General features: G+C 35.4%; 1 protein-coding gene across 1 annotated transcript in view; it reads right to left on the bottom strand.

Annotated features, from left to right (window-relative positions):
- Positions 1-19656, bottom strand: part of l(3)80Fg (dnaJ homolog subfamily C member 16 l(3)80Fg) — a gene marked incomplete at its 5' end in the record, with an annotated part of 406562 nt that overhangs the window by 84014 nt on the left and 302892 nt on the right. Inside the window, one exon of the mRNA XM_017637441.1 lies at positions 5495-5749. Within this exon, the coding sequence (XP_017492930.1) occupies positions 5495-5749 (255 nt within the window). The remainder of the gene's footprint in view (positions 1-5494; positions 5750-19656) is intronic.

A 19656-nucleotide genomic window follows, 5' to 3' on the forward strand; every position in this document is an offset into this window, starting at 1 on the left:
GACTTCTCTTTATATAATTAGTATAGAGTATAGATATAGATAACTCTCTGGAAGGGGGAGTTTTGTAGGGTTAATACTATTTACTATTGTACTTTGTTAATTTTTGTACTTTGTAATTTTGAAATTATTTAAGTTCTTTTTCAATCTATGTAAATCAAAAAGAAAACATGATACAAAAAAGAAGGTAGTTCCATTTAATGACATTCGTTGTTGTTGCTAACCATTTGACTTTTAATAAAATTATGACATTTCATAAAATTCATGCTACCTGATCACCAGAGATAATATTTTTTTTTTTTGTAAAAGTAAACAAAAATGTATGAAAATGAGTGAAGTTTAGTGAAGTTATTGAACATATATGAGATAAATTTTGTGTAAATTTGCAAAATAAAAAGAAAAAATGAGCTGTGTGTGCCCAAACTGTGAAAATTCGGTACATACATGTAAAGGATCTGGGGTTAAGTTTTTTACGTTTCCTAAGCTACCGTTCGTGCGAAAACAGTGGCTGGAAGCGTGTAACATACACGAAGAAAATTTACCCAGATTTCCATTTGTGTGTTCAATACATTTTGCATCTTCTGATATCGGTATGAGCGGAAAGAAGGCAGTGCTTTCGAAAAGTGCAGTGCCGCAGTGTACAAGGTAAAAAAAACTTTAAAGATATGGATTATTTAAATGCTTTTTTTCAGGATGCAACTGGACGAAAGCTTTGGCAGTGAGACATATTTCGAAGAGTATTTGGAGCGTTTGGAGAGGTAGGTCGTTTGATTTCATATATAAGTTTGATGTTCCTATGCGATTAAATCTATTACTTTTCAGACAAGTTTTTTGCATACATTGGAAATTTTGAATTCAAAATTTGTTGAAATTAATGGTGATTCGCTAACCACAAAGCCAAAATTTTTGCAAAATCTGATGAGAAATTTAAAAGTAAATTTGGACCAAAATATTATAAAAAGATTTTATTTGGGAAGAACATTCTTTAGAATTCGATTTTTAAATCGCAAGATTAAAGAAACGAAAATTGTATATCAAAATAAGAAAATGAAAAAAATAACAACATAATGCACTAATGGTTTTTATTATAAAATAAAAAGAATAATTACAATGCAACAGTTTACATTTTATATATTTTTAATAAAAGAGGGGCAAACCACATAAGTAAAAAAATATCAAGTACTGATTATGAGTTTTGATTTGAAATATTCTCACATTGGTAAAAATATGGGAAAGAAAATACTCCGATGTATTGTTTTAATATTATCAAAGTGGCAAGGCCGTTGATAATACTGACAATTTATGAAACTTCAAAAAATTTTATTATCCGTCAAAAGTTGTTTATTGAAACTACCTTCTTTTTTGTATCATGAAAGAAAATTATTGTACTTCAGAAATTTTCTTCTTGCTGAAAGCATTTAATATTATTTAGTCGAAATATATGTACATATATAAAAATATTTTAAATAATTTAAATTTTTAACCACACCACATGTGCCAACTTCTGGAAAGATGTATCCCTGGAACCATTTTAAACTAAACCTTGAGGGATATTTTTGCCTAGACCCACAGGCATTGTTGCCAACTTGGTGCTTTTCGCACTAAATTTAGTGCTTTTCATAATTCAAAACGCGAAAATTTTTGAGTTTAGTGCTTGGTGCGTTTTTTTTTGGTTTTCAGTCTGAAGACACCAAATCTGTAAATCTTAAAAAATGGGGGCAAAATTTATAGCAATCGTAAGTTTTGTAAGCAACTTTACAAAGATGGAAACAAAATCATGTCACAACGACAATCATAAGCAAGAGAGAATACATATTTTTACCAACAAAATATGTGGCAGCACTTTCAACCAGAATTACATTCGGTATTCATCAATACTGGGACCAGAAATCGACCTTTAGACTTTTAGTTTGGGCTGAATTTGTTTTTTTTCACGACCAAAAAAGCAGCAGAATCACCCAACAGTAAAGTTAATATCTAACGAACCTTTTCAAAAACGATAATAATCGGAATCGGGTGGGATTTGAATAGGGTTGCCAGATTTTAAAACGGAGAAAGGGTACATTTATATTTTCGATAGAAAAAAAGCAGTACAAGACCTAAAAAAGGAGTAGAATTTTTTTTTTAATTTTTTGTGCAATTTATTGTTACAAATTACCATTAATTAGGTACAAATAAACAAAGATATTTTAGAAATCTTTTCCAAAGCAACAATAAATGTTAAAAATAAATAACTAAATGGGCTGTCTTTGCAAAAAGGGCGGTCGTTAAAGAGATGGTGATCAAAGGGGGAGTGGGCGTGGCACCCAATTGTGATATTTGGCGATTTTTCTAAGGCGTCCCTAGGGACCCATAGGGGGCTTAGGTGGTCGGGGGTGCTACGCCCACTCCCCCTTCGCTCACCACCTCTTCAATGGCCGCCCTTATAGGAAATTTTCCCCAACTAAATTCTACAAAAGAATTCCAAACTTTTTCTGAATGTTGGCTGGCAACCAACTTTGTTGAAAACGATTAGTTGAAACGCCAATCAATCAAAAGTTGAATGCAAAGTTGAACAATGCAAACACCTTTTTATGGCGAATATTTTGATATTTTTTCATATTTTGATATTTTTAGCCATTCAACTTTTTTTCGTGCAACCCTGCGCTGAGTTGAACGCAAAGTTGAACAACGCAAACACACTTATAGGGCGGATCGTCACGCACAATAGATCACTTCAGAGGTCGCGGTGCATATGGCCCATAATAATGATAATAATAATGTGCCAGTTGATAATACTGCAGTGTAAATTTAAACTACCACATAGTTCATGAAACTTCATTTCTAGTTTTTGCTTTCGTTTGATAGGAACTGGAAAAAAAATTAAGCAAAACGAAGAAAATTTTAACATTTAAACAGTCAGGAAGAATTAGTAAATTTTGCTTACATCTAAGTGAAACGGAAACGCTGGACATAGCTGCCAATTAAAAAATAAGAACAAGAATCCTAACATCGCTTGAACGAAAATATTTGAATTTATAGAAAACCGAATAAATTCGACCGTCGGGCAAGACATAATGATTTTTATTAATTTGAATCGGCATCACTACTATACAATTTTTCATCCATACAAAGCCCATTAATCAAAATTTAATTTTTTTTTCGAGAAATAATGTTAAAATAAAGTTTTACGATCGGCTTGGGTAATGTTTAACCACATAAACCTCCTTGTGTTCGGCGCAACTGAATTCTATAAACTGGCAGTTTTCACACAATGAACAGAAAGTAGTAACTTTGCTCAGGAAATTCACACGTTTTTCACAGAAACAAATTTTATATGCAATTTGACAGCATTTTCACGCGAAACAAAAACAGAATACTATGTTTTAGTTAAAATCAAAAGGATCAGTCCATCGCCTTCGTCTTGATATACAGCAGAGCTGCAAAACTATCGATAGTGACGCCATTCGATAATTTGAAAAATACTATCGATATTTTCGATAGTATCGTACACTATCGTGTTGTATATGCAGGGAATCTTCAACTCCGAACAAAATGTGTATATATGTGTACATATGGGTGTTTCCATACAGCCGTACGCGACATTCGTACGCTTAAAAGAAAAACGTAAATCTATCAAAAATAGAAGGTACTGAAAAAAAAGATTACGGTTAAGTTGCAACCAAAGGGTACTACGTTTGAGAAAAAAATAAGCAGCCTCGAAACTTTGGTGTGGAAAATATCCGTTCAAAACCAGGTGATAACGTACGCGACAAAAAAAGAAATGGTTATAAGGCACATATACATATATGCGAAAGTCTGCGAATCATGAGTTTTTCTTTTCTTTAAAAATTCCAAAACTATGCTAAATAATGTACCTTTACAATCCTTTCATATTTTAAGAGAAATTATCTCTGGCTAGTTTTATATTTAAAAAAACAATAACGTACGCGACAATTTTTCTCGTAAGTAATAAAATGTATTTATTGAGAACTCTTCTCGCCACCGTTTCATTGTTTTACAACTATTCTAAATAATTTAAATGGAAAATTTGCAATTAACATTGGTTTTGATGTATTTGATTGAAATTTTCGTACTTACAATAACGTATGCGACAAACTTTAAAGGGTAATCAAATTTTTTTTACTTCGGTTGGAAAGAAAATTTTACTGTATATCTTTAACTGGAAGAATTCTCGCTTGAGAATTGTAATCTGCATTACCTGGGACTGCCAATATCCGAATGACATAGACAAACAATGTTTTTGCATAGCGTACGCGACATTAGAATACTATCAGAAGCAAATCAAAAAATTACCGTTATTCGAGCTCTAACTTCTCCTTTTTCTCATTTTTATAGTTAGTTGTTATTGCAAATTTGATTTTAAAATGTAATTGTAATGTTTCAAATCTCTTAATTTGGTTAATAGGAAAGAGAAAATAGTTCATTTCATTAGAGAAAACTGAGTCGAAGAGACATTCATTTACTCTTCCATTTTTGAGTTTTAAAATTCCAATAAGCTGAAATACTTCTATAATATAAAAATTCGAGTATTTTTCTCTTATTAATGCGTCTTTAAACCCCTTTTCAGTTGTTTTTATTTTTTTCAGTCCTGGTTGACATTTTCATGGAAACACCCATATGTAAATTTGTAAATAAATAATTGCAAATAGGTAGATATTACATCTTAAGCGTAAAATTCTAAATATTTTCCTTAGTTAATTTACAGCGTCACTTATTTAAGTAAAGATCACGAAATTTCAATGCACCGGCGCTATCGAAACTATCGACTATTGCCCAAAAACAATCGATGTTTTTCCAAAAATAAAACTATCGATACTATCGATAGTACAATCGTCGATAGTTTTGCAGCTCTAATCTGCAGGCTGCGTCGGAGCCACAGCCGCTAAACTTAAACATAGAATACGTTAGATTACATATTTAAACATATACACATGTAATACTTCTATATTGGCAGTAAGCTATCTTCTCAATGTGTAAAAATTTCGAAATCAAAACGAGACAGTCTAATACCGTTTTCGTGTATGTATTGTGTGTGTGTATATAAATATATTTATAAACATACGTGGACGAGTATGTGTACGTGTTTATTTATATATCTTTACTGCAATGTTTTCGGACGGTACAAGCTCTTACTGCCAACGAAGGAGTATTACATACATGGATTTAAAGGTTTGGGAACTACGCATTTCGTTAAAATTAAAAAAAAAAAATATTTAAAAAACCACGGAGACCTGGACAAAGTTTTTGGGGCTGAGCTTATGGCATAAACTATCCCAAATGTATGTATGTTCAACCGTCTTCCAAAAACCCTTTCTGAAAAGTTCTTTCTAAATTGCGATTTGCGGTGATTTTAGCACCTTTGATCGGTTAGAACTTTGTAATAAGAAGGCCTGGCGAAATTTTATGAAAATGCTGTTTTGTGTTTGTGACGGCACGGAGAAGAGTGCAACGTCTCGATAAAAAAAATCTAAAAATATTCGTGCAATTCACTTACCTCAACAAAAGCTTCGAATCTGAAGGCCTCACCTGCTTTTAAGAGCCTTTGTATTGTTTTGTCGAGGTGCCGTTTTGTGACGTTTATAACATATTCATTTGAATCATATAGGTTCGATTCCATGTTAAGCTGGGCTACCTTTATCCATTCATATTTTAAATGAGTTTGATCGCACCGCCAAATAATTACAATTTGATAGACTTGATTTGTTTCAGCTCCTTTGGAGATCGCGTTAATGAAATCAATTTGTTTATTCTGTAAAAAAGGAAGTATGTGAACTATTTTTATCACTTAGTATAAAGCTGTAACTACTTGTATATACAGAGTTACGTGAAAAGTCGTTCCATGCAATTAAGGACATTAATATCTAGGTAATTTTGATTAACTTAACTTACGACATAATGTCCAAAACAGAACCGTTTTCGCGATATTCAATTTCAAAGATTATTTTAAAACAATATTTTGTTTGCTGGCATGAATACTTTTAGTTCAAAGGTCCATTTTTTCTGTTTTTAGTTAAAGGATATGCCAATTAATAAAAATCATTAATAAAACTTGAACCAAGCGCTGACAACTTAAGGGCGTGCCTGTGTGTTTTGAAGCATTCGCGCTTAATATTTTCGAAGTGCTTAGTAGTATAGGGTGGGCCTACCAATTACCTTGTTTATACGGGATCAAACGCGGTATCGAATTAACTAGTGTCAGTGTAGCTTGCTTGAAATACAAGTGTTTATACGCAACAAAAGAAATGAGTCGATCGAACACGATTTCAAACAGATTTCAATCCGATGCAACCATGTTAATACATGTGTCAATTCTTCAAAATAATAAACATGGGAAAATAACAATTAACGACTCAAACAGTCATGAAAAAAGGTTATTAGCTATTAATTTTATAACAAAGCTTGGCCTAAATGTAATTTCAAGAACTATTTAAATGTTTTACTTTATACAGAGTTGCATGAAACAACCGTGGACAAATCCCGTGTTTATATGCACGCTTAACACGATTTCAACAACTCTTAACTCGCAACAACGACTACAATGCACTATTCGTTTTACACAATTAGCCGAACAAACTGATTTTTTGGGTAATGTTTTGATGTCGGATGAAGAGCATTTCCAAGCAAAACTGTATATTGTGGGGCTCTGAAAATCCAGGGGCAACACTCCAGCATCAGTTGCACCCATCCAGATGCACTGTTTGGTGCAGTGTTATGGACGAAAAAGTTATCGGCCCATATTTCTTCGAGAATGAGTATTAAACGCAAGAAAAGATTTCTGGGGCTTCTTACAGCTTTTTGCGGCCAACAGCAGATCAGCATCATAATTTGTGGTTCCAACAAGATGGAGCGACTGCGCACACTGCTAGGCAAACTATGGACCTGCTGCGTGAAATTGGTAGGTCTTATTTGGCCCACCCTATACATATCGATTTTTTGGCCAGTAGCTTGATTTTCATGTAAAAGAATACGCTTTAATAAACCAAATGACACAAATATACCAAAAAGCTGTTTTTTTTTATTCTTTCCCTGAAAGCTTACTTCCTTCACAAAGTTAAATGCAAATATGTTGGATAAATTACCTAATGTAGAAAAACGGTATACAGGTCCGTAGTCTACGACCCAAAATTAAATTCCCGTGTTTCGACGTATTTTTCATATTTTTTTCAAAACTTGAGATTTTCCCTGCAGTGTAATTAAAGGTTTTGTAATGAAGCAGTTTTCTCCCACTTACATGAGAAATCCTTTGCTGATGAAGAATGTTGATCACTCTACAGTTTCTAGTTATATTAGTAGTAAAACCTAAACTTCTTCATACAAAAAATTTGTTGGCATCAAATCAATCTCAATTATTTTATAATTTATCTATTTGATATATTTATTTGCAGAATATCATTCCGGAGCCAGCGTGGTGAGTTTTAAGCACTTTCCATGCCCATGTGCAGCGCCAACAGTTGCCAAACATGGGCTTTTCTTACCAAAACTGGTAGGTTTTTTCCCATTTGGTTGGTTGGTAGGCTAGATTGGATTTTGGTAGGTTCGCGAAAAATATTATATATGTATGTATCCGGGTCGTTGCGAATACTATTCTGAAATAAAAGTCCTTTTCGGATAATAAGCAAACCGCCTATCCAAATTAAACAAATTTGGTGTCATATGGAAGAGGACTGAAATATCTTTAAAACAGAACATTAACATTTTTTATTGAAATATTTTTCAATGTGTGTCTTTCCCCGTTTAGACATTTCAGTTTTAAAGCTATTTAAGTCCTCTTTCATTTGATACCAAACTGGTTTAATTTGGATAAGCGGTTTGTTTATTATCCGGAGAGGACTTTTTTTCGGAATAATATACGCAACAACCCTGGTATGTATCTCCAAACATTTTAGCAACCTAGTTTACCCGAATATTTCAGGGGTGCCTTCGTATAACGGCGACCGTAAAGATTTTAATAAACAATACCCGACTAGCAGGTACAAACTTATACCCTTATTTTTGACAATATATGAACAATATGAACATCCAAGGTATCAAGGGCGCACACAGGAATGGGAGGGGTTTATACTTCTGAAAATTCACTTCAGATAATATGCTCTTTAAAATATATTTATGAAGTTTTATGTACAGGATGTAATAAATAAATAATGTTTTTAAAGTTCCATAAATTACACTTCGTTTACATCATATTAACAAAGAACTCGAACGTTTTTAACCGACTTCAAAAAAGGGGGAGGTCTTCAATTCGTCGGAATATTTTTTTTTTGGACCACTTGAACCGATTTCAACAATTCTTTTTTATTGGAAAGATGGTACTTCAAGGGTCGTACCGTAATGTAGTTTAGATCAGATCATTGGATCATGAAACAAATTTACGATATTTCTAAATTTGCATATGAGAATTGAAGTCGGTTGTGTTTTTTGCTTGCAAATTACTTGTTTAATAAAAAGTTATATAAACAAAAGATGCGCTCAACTACCAAGAGTAATAGATGTAATAAAAGAAAATGAACGTTATTCTTCGATTTCTGGTTTTTGTAGTGGAATTCTGACAACCGCTACGCTAAGTTCTCGTCGCCAAAATTCTCTAAATGAAAAGCAGTGGGCCTAAAAGTATACTGAATGGAAAAGTAACAACCGTAATGTGTAATCAGCCAAATCTGGCAGTATCAGGNGATCAGTGCCCGCCAAACACTTTCCTGGGAAACGAACTATATTCGGCCTTTCACATGTACGCAATCGGCTTCTTACACGTACACAATCCGAACGTCAACAGAAAAAGTAGCAGAGCAACAAATTTTATTTAGTTGCATGCAAACAATAGGCGAAGCAGGTTGATGACGCATTTCCGTGCATTACCACCAACACATTCTCATTTTTTATTTCATAACTAATACATTCTCATTTTAAGACTTCTCTTTTTGGCGGACACTGATCTAGATCAGTGGTGCACACGTGAGTCTCCGGGAGCTACTTGGCTTTCACACACAAGTCGTGTGTGCGCAGCTAACGAACTGTTGCAACGCTAGCGGCGAATTAGTTTGCGTTTGCTAGTGTGCGCATCAGTGTTGCCGCGAATAATTTTTAGTGGTAGCCAAATTCCTTTAAAAACAGGGCTAAAAAAGAGCTAAAAAAAGTCGTTGAGGCTAAAAATGGGAGCTAAAATTTTTTACTTACATCTACATATATAAGTATACACGCAAACATTTTCAATAAGTAACAGGCTTCACACGCACGCCGCCAATTTATTGTCAAAAATTTCTCATGCACATGCAACTTGTATGAGATCAACCGAAATTGAACGGCGTGCGTATGAAGCTAACTCAATTTCCAATTTTTGTTCTGCGTGACATTTTGATTTGACGTTTCGCTCAATGAAATCAAATGCAAACGCATGCAAGTCAATTTCGGGTGACGCAAAAAAAACAAATTCGACGGCATGCGTACCATAACGCAAGCCGCGAATATTAGGTTAGCCTGTAATGGTATAGAAAAACAATGAGCTCAGGAAAAAATACGACGACAAAATACTAGTTTTCGAAGAAAATTCTTCGGAAAATAACAAATTAATCAGCTGTTACATACAACTAGCAGCTTCTTGCTGGTTTTGCGTTTTCGTACTATCTGGCATATTTCATTCATTGGGAGTAAATATTGACTTACTCTCCGAAATTTTGTTACTGTTAAGTTACTGGATATTTCTTGCTGGAGAATACGAAAACACAACTATACTTGTTGTATATAAATTGAGCTAATTTCACCACTCACGACATGTCGTCGCGACACCAACATGCTGGTACAATCATAAAATTCTCAAATAGTTAGTAGCAACAGCAGCAGGTACAGTCACACCACAAGAACACACACGGCCATCGACTTGATGGGCCATTTAACAAATAAAGCATATTAAGGGCCGTAAACTTATCTATTCTAAACTATAGTTAAATCGTTAATAGATAAGTTAACAGCCCTAATACTTTTACAGTATGTATTAGGGATGTTGCGAATGTGGGATTTTAGACATCCGCGGATGCGAATGCGGATGTCAAATATTTTTAAGAAATGATTTTGGTTAGTACATTAGGTGATTTAGATAAATAAATAATGGAAAAGTTGCATAATTCCTTTTTGAGGATTGCATCGGGGCTGCAAATGTCGGATGTACTTCCTGACTTTGTTTAAACACCGTTGTGTTCCAATTTGGAGAAATAATTCTTTTGGTTGTTTCAGAATTTGGAGAACCTGTTACGTCATCAGCATTTTTCGATTTGAGTTTTTGTAATTCATTTTTAATCCTGTCTTCTGTGACTGGTTTGAAAAATGTGCGCTTATAGCGAGGTTGTGAATAAGTGGATATGACAAATAAATTATTATTTTCTAGGAATGAAAATTTCGAAGAAAATTCTTCTTGGAAAGGTTCGCCTGTAACGAATAGCTTGTAATTAGATTTTCCTAGTTGCATGCAGTCACAATTAATTACTCACCGCTGTCGGTACCATAAGCCATCAAATCCGTTTTGTTGTTCCATTCCATGCGCTCAATGTGTTTTGATATATTTTTTAAGGCGACATATCGAACATATCGTTCAATACTATTTTAAAAGGGCGTATTTCACAATGTCGCTGAAAAGCAAAAAAACACAACTAACAAATTTTTTTATTGGCTAAAACGATGTGGGGACTTATGATTCGATGAAATGCATCATAATCAATCAAAAATTTAATTTTGGATTTTTAGTTAGTTACGGTTTTTTGTATTTCAGCGATGTTACTATACTATACTAACGATATATTACATGCCAAGCCCCACTCCTCAATATATAAAATTCACCTTGAATTAATTCTTATTTAATTTGTAAACTTGGCTGTCAACTTGTTTACATATCATTTTATCTTTATTTTGATGCGTGCTAATTTTGACAATTTACACAAAATTAAAATAAATATTTTGGTTTTCGAGCTGAAAGACTAATATAAGGAAACACGGAACTTAAGAATAATAACTTTTATGAGAAAAAAAATAACTACACTTTTCTAAGAAAAAGTAGAAAAAAACTAGCGATGCATCCAGTTTTTTAACAAATATTCAATAATAATAATATTTTCAATAATATTCAATAGTTACATAATTCTTACCTAATTAAACGCGCAAATAGTCGGTTTTCTTTATAGCCAGTCGTTGAACATTTCCGCTGGAAATACGTACCTATTATCTTACTCTTTGACTTTAAATTACGAAAGAAGGGGCACGTAGGGGGACAGTCTTAACGTAGCATCCCCACAGGCAAAAAATGTTGGTTAAAATTTATTGTTTGCCAGATATACGTTTTAGCAGTGCACTTGCACAATATTCGCATTCGCAAAAGCTCCGCATTCATTATTGCGAATGCGAAAGCGAATGCGAATGTTAAAATTTATGCGGAAGTTCCGCGGTTGCGAATGCAAATGCGAATATTCGCAACAACCCTGGTATGTATGTATAAAAACGTAAGGAACATACAATACATATATGTATATATATCAGCCTTTCTTAGTTTAAAAGTTCATCTCTTACATAAATGAAAAAAAAATAAAAAATTTTATCAAATTAAGCATATAAGACTCTTTAATGCCAATTATGAATAAATTCTTCAAAGGGCTAAAAAAAGGGCTAGGAGCAATTTTAATTTTATGTGGCCAAAAAAACTATGTGGTAGTTAAATTTAGCCACCAAAAGTCTAAAACGGCAACACTGGTACGCATATTAACACAAAAATTTTGCGCTGGTAGCTCTTTCGACGCTGTGCACCACTGATCTAGATCAGTGCCCGCCAAAAAGAGAAAAGTCTTAAAATGAGAATGTATTAGTTATGAAACAAAAAATGAGAATGTGTTGGTGGTAATGCACGGAAAAAAATTTCTGTGTTGTATTACTTATTATAAAAACTTTGGTATGTTTTTTGCCGTTTTTTTTTCATTGTGCGCTATTTTTTAGATCTAAACAACATAGAAACATATAATGAAAGTTAGCGGCCCTAAGAAAGGAAAAAGTTGGTAAAATTTTGTATGTATTGTACAAAATTATTATTATTTTTTTATAATTTAAGTGTGGATTTCTGAGCAAAAAAGATAACGTGCACATGGCGTCAAAACGCCAGCATTTAATTAAATTTTTTAAACAGGTGAAACCCTATTCAAAACGCTCTAAAAATATTCCTAATAATTAATCTAAACCATTTCTCAGTGATGAGAGGTATCGCATGGTGTCGGTTTTCATTTCATCAAATTTCACATCTATGTAGAATCCCACTTCTTTAATTGAACTTCTCATTTTGGAAATTCGATGCCCTTCAAAAAAAAATAGATGGCAACTATAATTAAAAATATTATCAGCTTATAGTTTTCTTAAAACTCTTGCGCTTGACACTAATATTTTNCCAAAAAGAGAAAAGTCTTAAAATGAGAATGTATTAGTTATGAAACAAAAAATGAGAATGTGTTGGTGGTAATGCACGGAAAAAAATTTCTGTGTTGTATTACTTATTATAAAAACTTTGGTATGTTTTTTGCCGTTTTTTTTTCATTGTGCGCTATTTTTTAGATCTAAACAACATAGAAACATATAATGAAAGTTAGCGGCCCTAAGAAAGGAAAAAGTTGGTAAAATTTTGTATGTATTGTACAAAATTATTATTATTTTTTTATAATTTAAGTGTGGATTTCTGAGCAAAAAAGATAACGTGCACATGGCGTCAAAACGCCAGCATTTAATTAAATTTTTTAAACAGGTGAAACCCTATTCAAAACGCTCTAAAAATATTCCTAATAATTAATCTAAACCATTTCTCAGTGATGAGAGGTATCGCATGGTGTCGGTTTTCATTTCATCAAATTTCACATCTATGTAGAATCCCACTTCTTTAATTGAACTTCTCATTTTGGAAATTCGATGCCCTTCAAAAAAAAATAGATGGCAACTATAATTAAAAATATTATCAGCTTATAGTTTTCTTAAAACTCTTGCGCTTGACACTAATATTTTGATATTTCATTTATGTATCTTTCGTATAAGTAAAACAAATTCTACTTTTCGAACAGGTGTATTTTCAAACTAAAATTTTTCGCCTGGCATTGTTACACATATTTCAATTAACTGATGAATTAAGTTGAATTGAATTTTTTTAAGCACATGGCAACTTTCCTAAATACAGTTTAGAAATAAATTATTTTCAAACCCATTTCGATCGATACCCATCTTTTGACAATCCATTTAACTCATTAAATAATTTGAGCTTAATTTTTTCAACAAAAAAAAACCAAATGTTCAGCTTAAAGATTTCTTAACACTCGTTCTTTTGATAACCCTATTTTAAAATTGCATGTAACTTATGTATAGTTAAACGATATACCACTTTCAAAACATTAAGTGGAAATTTATTTTTAAACACGTGGCAATCCTCCTCAATGTAATTCTTAAATAAAGGATTTTAAACCCATTTTCATTATAACCATCGGTTAGTAACTCATTTAACTTATTAAATAATTTTAGTTTAGTCATTTAAACTGGGGCAACCCTCAAACACATCAAAAATGTTGTAAATTGTCAAACTAAGTATTTCTTGAAGCTCTTTCATTTGACATCCATCGTTAATATTTCATATCGGTGGCAACCCTATTCAAAATAGTTTTAAACTACTACCTTCTTAAACCTCTTTGCATGACACCCATATAGCGATACCTTATTCATTTACCAAATTCCTTTAATTAAAATTGAAATACATTTTTTTAACATGTGGCAACCCTCCTATACGTAGTTAAGTTATAAAGCCTTTTCAAAACCATTTCGATCAATACCCATATTTAATAATTGATTTAACTTTTTAATTAATTTGAGCTTAATTTCTGAACAGGTGGCAACTTTTTTCGAAAAAGTAAAACCTTCTTGAACATCCACACCCTAAGCCCAAACGGTGTGGATCTGATGGCATTGATTATTAAATTATTTGAATGCCATTTTTATCAGGTGGCAACTCCTTTCAAAAAAAAATAAAACCTTTTTGCACATCTACAGGCCAAGCGCTTTAATTTGACACCCCAATTTTGAAAATCGAGCGAACGGTGCAGATCTTTTAGGCTGCACAAAAAATGCCTTCGCGTATTATATATAATAGATAGATAGATAGATAGATACATAATTCACAAAGTTCTTTTAATATGAAGAAAAAGCACGACATGGAACCATATACATACCTATTTCTAGAGGTGTATGTACGAAAAATTGTGTTATAAAATTTTTGAATGAATATTCATTCATTCTGCTCAGTGTACCTACTTTATTCAACAATAATGCGTCACCAACCTGCTTCGCCTATTGTTTGCATGCAACTAAATAAAATTTGTTGCTCTTCTACTCTTTCTGTTGACGTTCGGATTGTGTACGTGTAAGAAGCCGATTGTGTACATGTGAAAGGCCGAATATAGTTCGTTTCCCAGGAAAGTGTTTGGCGGGCACTGATCTAGATGTTGCGTGTTGTTAGGCGTACCTGTTATTCTTTTAGAGATTTTGGGCGATCTAAAGTAACGATAGTAAATGCTGGAATCCTGCTGCTGGTTTTCGATGGAGCTGGTGATTTTTCACGATTGCCAAATTTTTTTTAATACTTGGAATACCGAAAAAATTAACCGAACTTATATTTTTATTATGTAACCCATTTTGGTGAGCGATTTCGAAGTTGGTAAATTAAATCTTCGAATCCTTGTTAAGTACACATCAGTGGTAAACTCTTTTAGGCTATAAAGTATAAAAAACAAGAGTAAGTGAATATGCATTGCATATCTTTAGGACAATGTTTTCATTCGCAGTTAAACTTTTAATACCTCTCAAGAAAACCGAAAAATTCATATCAATTTTCCTTTATGAAAATATCTTAAATCAGTTTGCAGCTCTCAAGAAAAATGTCCATATATTTATTTCTTCAAGAAAATTTATAGCAAAAGCAAAGTGCTTTTTCGAGCAACAGAATAAAACAAAAATATTTCTATGGATTTTTCTTGAGAGCAGGATTCTAAGCTTTAAAATATAGTTTTTATTCGAGGTTATTAGCTTTAGGGGAGTTTGAACTCCAAAACCCACACCTTGTGTGCGCTAATGCAAAGTATATACTTTATGTGCCTACAATTTAGTATCAATTGAACTCAGCTAGAAACCACATATGAATGTATATTTCCCGAAGGCTGGTAAACAGAAAAGGGCTTGTCAACAAACCCTCTGAATTCCATTATTGTCCACCTGACACCATAGTAATACTTTGGAAATGTGACCAAAACTAAGCTATTGGTCTCTCAGTACGGTAGTAAGACCTGTAGTCACATATACGGCACTGGCCTGGTGGCCAAAAGCGAAGCAAGTAAAGGCGGGTGCCACCTTGAGCAAGCTCCACCGACTAGTCCGCGTGGCCATCACAGGAGCTATGAACACCTGTCTAACGTATGCCCTTGGTTTCATTACAGGTATTAATCGTTTGTCTACTCTGTTCGAAAAGGAGGCATGCTGGAGCGCCCTACGACTGCCTAATATGATCAGCAAGAAAATTTTAGATCTTCGAGGTCATTTGGAGGTTTTAAAGCCATTCCATGATAATCCCGAGTTACCCTTCTAGAAACCCTACAAGGTCAGAATACCTAAGCGGCAACGCTGTGAAGTGATAATAACTATGATGGACGAAGGGTCCCAAGTTTGGTATACCGACGGATCAAAGATAACCAACGAAAATACTGTGACAGGCCTATTTGGTCCAAGAATCCAGAAAAATCTGCCAATTTTTCCCAACTATATTCCAAGGGTCCCATTGGTCCAAAATATATGTATATTATGTCGGATAGTGAGGCAGGTTAAAGGCCTTAGACTCTTTTAAAACGGCGTCAGGTTTGAAGGAAACGAAAGTGTTGACTGTCTCGCAAAGCGTGGAGGCCAAACGGTCCTAGCCTTTTGTGAGCTGGTGAAAGAGACCCCAGAGCACATTCTGTGTGACTACTAAAGTATCATAAATACCAGACTGATACTCCTTGGGAAAAGATTGAACGATTGTCTTCTTCATCCAAAATTTGAAACATGGCGCCCTTGAAAGTGCTTAACTTCTTAAATATCCTAGGGTTGAAGTCATTACAGTTAGGGTTATGCACAATAGATCTTCTTAGGTCACAGAACGAGTATCCCTGACGTAATAATAATAACAAAAATAATAGTTAGATTACATTCCGTGTCCGGGAGCGCGCGGATGTCCAAAGGTGTTTCCGCTGTCTGGGATATGGCCACAAAAAGGCGGCATGTAAAGGCCCAGACAGAAGCAGGTCATGCTGGAAATGTGGTCAGCAGAGCCACATAGCCTCTGCATGTAAAGAAAGCCCAAGCTGCTACTTGTTCTCGGCAGGAGATGGTCAGAAAAATTCCAATCACCTGAGTGGTAGCTACCACAACTGCATCACCTTCCAAGTCACTGACACAACGCGAGGGCAAACACGTAGTATCCCCCGCAGGAAACCAGGATGGAACCCGTCTAGAGTCGGTGTTCCCAAGTTCGACACATCACTCCTAGCAGATTCCCAAGGCATTTCACCCCAAACTGGAGAGGTTCACAAGAGGGAGTATTATGGTAAGCTGGTCGAAGAAACCATGCGCGGCATACACCGGGCATGCAAAGCCTCAATACCGCAGAGGAGAGCATGGCCAGGTAAAAGCAGGTGTACTGGTGGAATGACTGAATTGCAGAGCTGCGAAGGGCCTATCATAGAATGCGCATACTCGCACCGCGCGCTCGTGGCAGAACTGAGCCGCTGACAAAAGCAGCAGCCTACAAAAGCCCTAAGAAAGCACTTGGTTCCGAGATACAGAAGAGTAAACGGAACTGCTGGAAAGCGTTATGCGACGAAGTATATTGTGATCCCTGTGGCCTAGGATACAAACTAATAGTCATGAAAAAGTTCCGTACACCATCGCAAGCGATGGATGAGGTCCGAGTTAAGAATATAGTGGATTCACTCTTTCGTGTTCGCCGTCTTGAGTGTTCGTCGATGAGGCACCACTGTTTTCGGCAGACGAGCTAAGTTAGCCCTGCGAAGCATGAAAGCCGGCAAGGCTCCCGGCCCCGATGGCATACCAGCGGAGGCAACCAGGTAAGCAGCGAAAACGAGCCCTGATCTCCTGCTTAGGTTAAGTTAGGTTAGGTTAACTCTGCTGCCCTAATCCTACAGGAAAAGGGGCACACTTAGGCCACCATGGGCCCGTTGTGGTCCCGTACAAGAGACTCCATATGTCCCTCCTCTTACCCTACTAATGGAACCACTTCGTAGCTCTGATGAAGCGCCCAAATTCATAGACGCTGGCTGAATCCAGTTCGGCCAGACATTCAAAAGAATAATGGAGGAACGATCGTCGGCGAGCTCTCGCCAGAGCAGGACAGCGGCATAAGTAATGCTACACGCTTTCGACTTCCTCATCATCGCGGCAGCTACGATAGAAGTCGTTTGACTGCAAACCCATTCTAGCGGCGTGGATTCCCATCAGGCAATGCCCGGTGAGAACTTCAATAACATGCCGCAGCAGTGGTCGCTCCAAGTGGGGGAGAGGGCGAGATCTACGCTTGTCAAGTTTAAGCCAGATATTTCTTGCTATCCTGCAAGTAGGCTCCGCAGACCATCTTATATTAGCCCGCCCGACAAAGTTATTCTCCAGCCAGAGCTTGCAAGAAGATAGCGGAATGCCCGCATTACGGGCCGTACTGATTGCAGACAACAAGGTTCCTTCCCTTGCTAGTTCATCCGCAGTACAGTTTCCCGGTATGTCTTTGTGGCCTGGCACCCATACAACATTAGTGACGTAACACCTTGCCAGTTCATTAAGAGCACGTCTACATTCCATAACAACCTTCGACGTAGAATTGTCACTATTAAGTGCTTTAATAGCCGCTTGGCAGTGCGTGAAAAAGTCACTGTGGCGAATGGTCAAAAGGAAAAGGTATTTGTACAATTACAGTTTTAAATAGCAAAGGCGAGGAAAGAACAGTGAAGATGTACTTTACATTCCTTCATACCAAGGAAAACTCTTGTCAGTCAGCAGATTTTTGAAAAGGGGTTTAGTGGTACTATTTAAGAAGTCATCATGTAGTATTCTGACGAAAAATGGTAAAGAAGTTGCTGCAGCTGATGTTTTTGATGGACTTTTTCGGTTGAAGCAGCATGATGGAGAAGCGGCTATGCAGATCAAAAGTTGTAGGTTGCAGAATTGTCAACATTACTGGCACAAGATATTTGGTCATCGTGATGTCAACGCAATTAAGCTTATGCAGAACAAAGACATGGTAAGCGATCTCAAATTAGTAAATTGCGGAATACAGAAAATTTGCGAAACTTGTGTGCAAAATAAACTGGCAAGGAGACCGTTTACTGAGTCAAGCATAAAGTCCCAGTCGGTTATGGATCTGGTGCATACCGATGTTTGTGGACCCATGCAAACTGTAACACCGGGAGGCAAACGTTACTTTTTAACATTTATCGATGATTATAGTCGATATTCTGTAATATACTTGCTTCAGAGTAAATCGGAGGTCATTGCTAAATTGAAGGTTTATATGGAGTTTGTAAGGAATAAGTGTTCAAAGTATCCAAAAGTCATAAGGTCGGATAATGGTGGTGAATTTCGTTCGAAGATGTTAGAAGATTTCCTGGACAGTAAAGGTGTGCAGCGACAGTACACTGTACCTTACACTCCGCAGCAAAATGGTGTTGCTGAAAGAAAGAATAGAACTCTAGTCGAAATGGCGAAATGCTTGTTAGAGGAAGCAAAGTTATAAAGCTTGTTTTGGGGTGAAGCGATCGTCACAGCAAATTATTTGCAAAACCGAACAATAACGAGCGCAATAAATTGCACGCCTTATGAGAGATGGGAAGGTAAAATCTCAAGTATAAAGCATTTCAGAGTATTTGGTTCAAAGGTGTATGCTTTAATCCCGAAGGAGAAACGGAAAAAGTTTGATCACAGGTCGGAGTTACTTACTTTTGTAGGATATGATGAACATGCGAAAGGTTACAGATTGGTGGACGTGAATACCAAGAAAATAACCATTAGTAGAGACGTGGTGTTTCTAGATGAGGCGGAAGTTGGAGGGGATTCAAATTNGACTGGTGGACGTGAATACCAAGAAAATAACCATTAGTAGAGACGTGGTGTTTCTAGATGAGGCGGAAGTTGGAGGTAATTCAAATGAATTTTTGAAAGAATATTCAGAAGTAGAAATTGGTGTACTTAGTCCTTCAAATCGTACAGTTGAACAGGCTCGGAAAGATTCAATATTGTCAGGTGTTCAGTCTGAAGATGAAAATTCGTTTCGAAGCTTAGACGGTGAAATAGAATCAGTTGGCACCTTAGAAGAACATTAATGTGAAGCGAATATTCAAGATGTAAATAATGACAAAACCGATGAAGTTTATGATAATATTTGTTTTTGTTATTTTTATGGCCTTTATAACAATTATATTCAACAATTTTTATGAGCTCGAGGCCGTTTTCAGTGAAAACTTATTGTGGAAAAGCAACAATAATTTGAAAAAATGGTAGAAGTGATAGCTATTTCGGAAATCACCACATTTCCTCATCAGACTTCTTTCAGTAGGATTCGAACCGACGATC

The sequence above is a fragment of the Rhagoletis zephyria genome, unplaced genomic scaffold, assembly GCF_001687245.7.
Source record: "Rhagoletis zephyria isolate East Lansing unplaced genomic scaffold, Rhagoletis_zephyria_1.1 Rzeph_scaffold_00131, whole genome shotgun sequence".
NCBI classification, from domain to species: Eukaryota; Metazoa; Arthropoda; class Insecta; order Diptera; family Tephritidae; genus Rhagoletis; species Rhagoletis zephyria.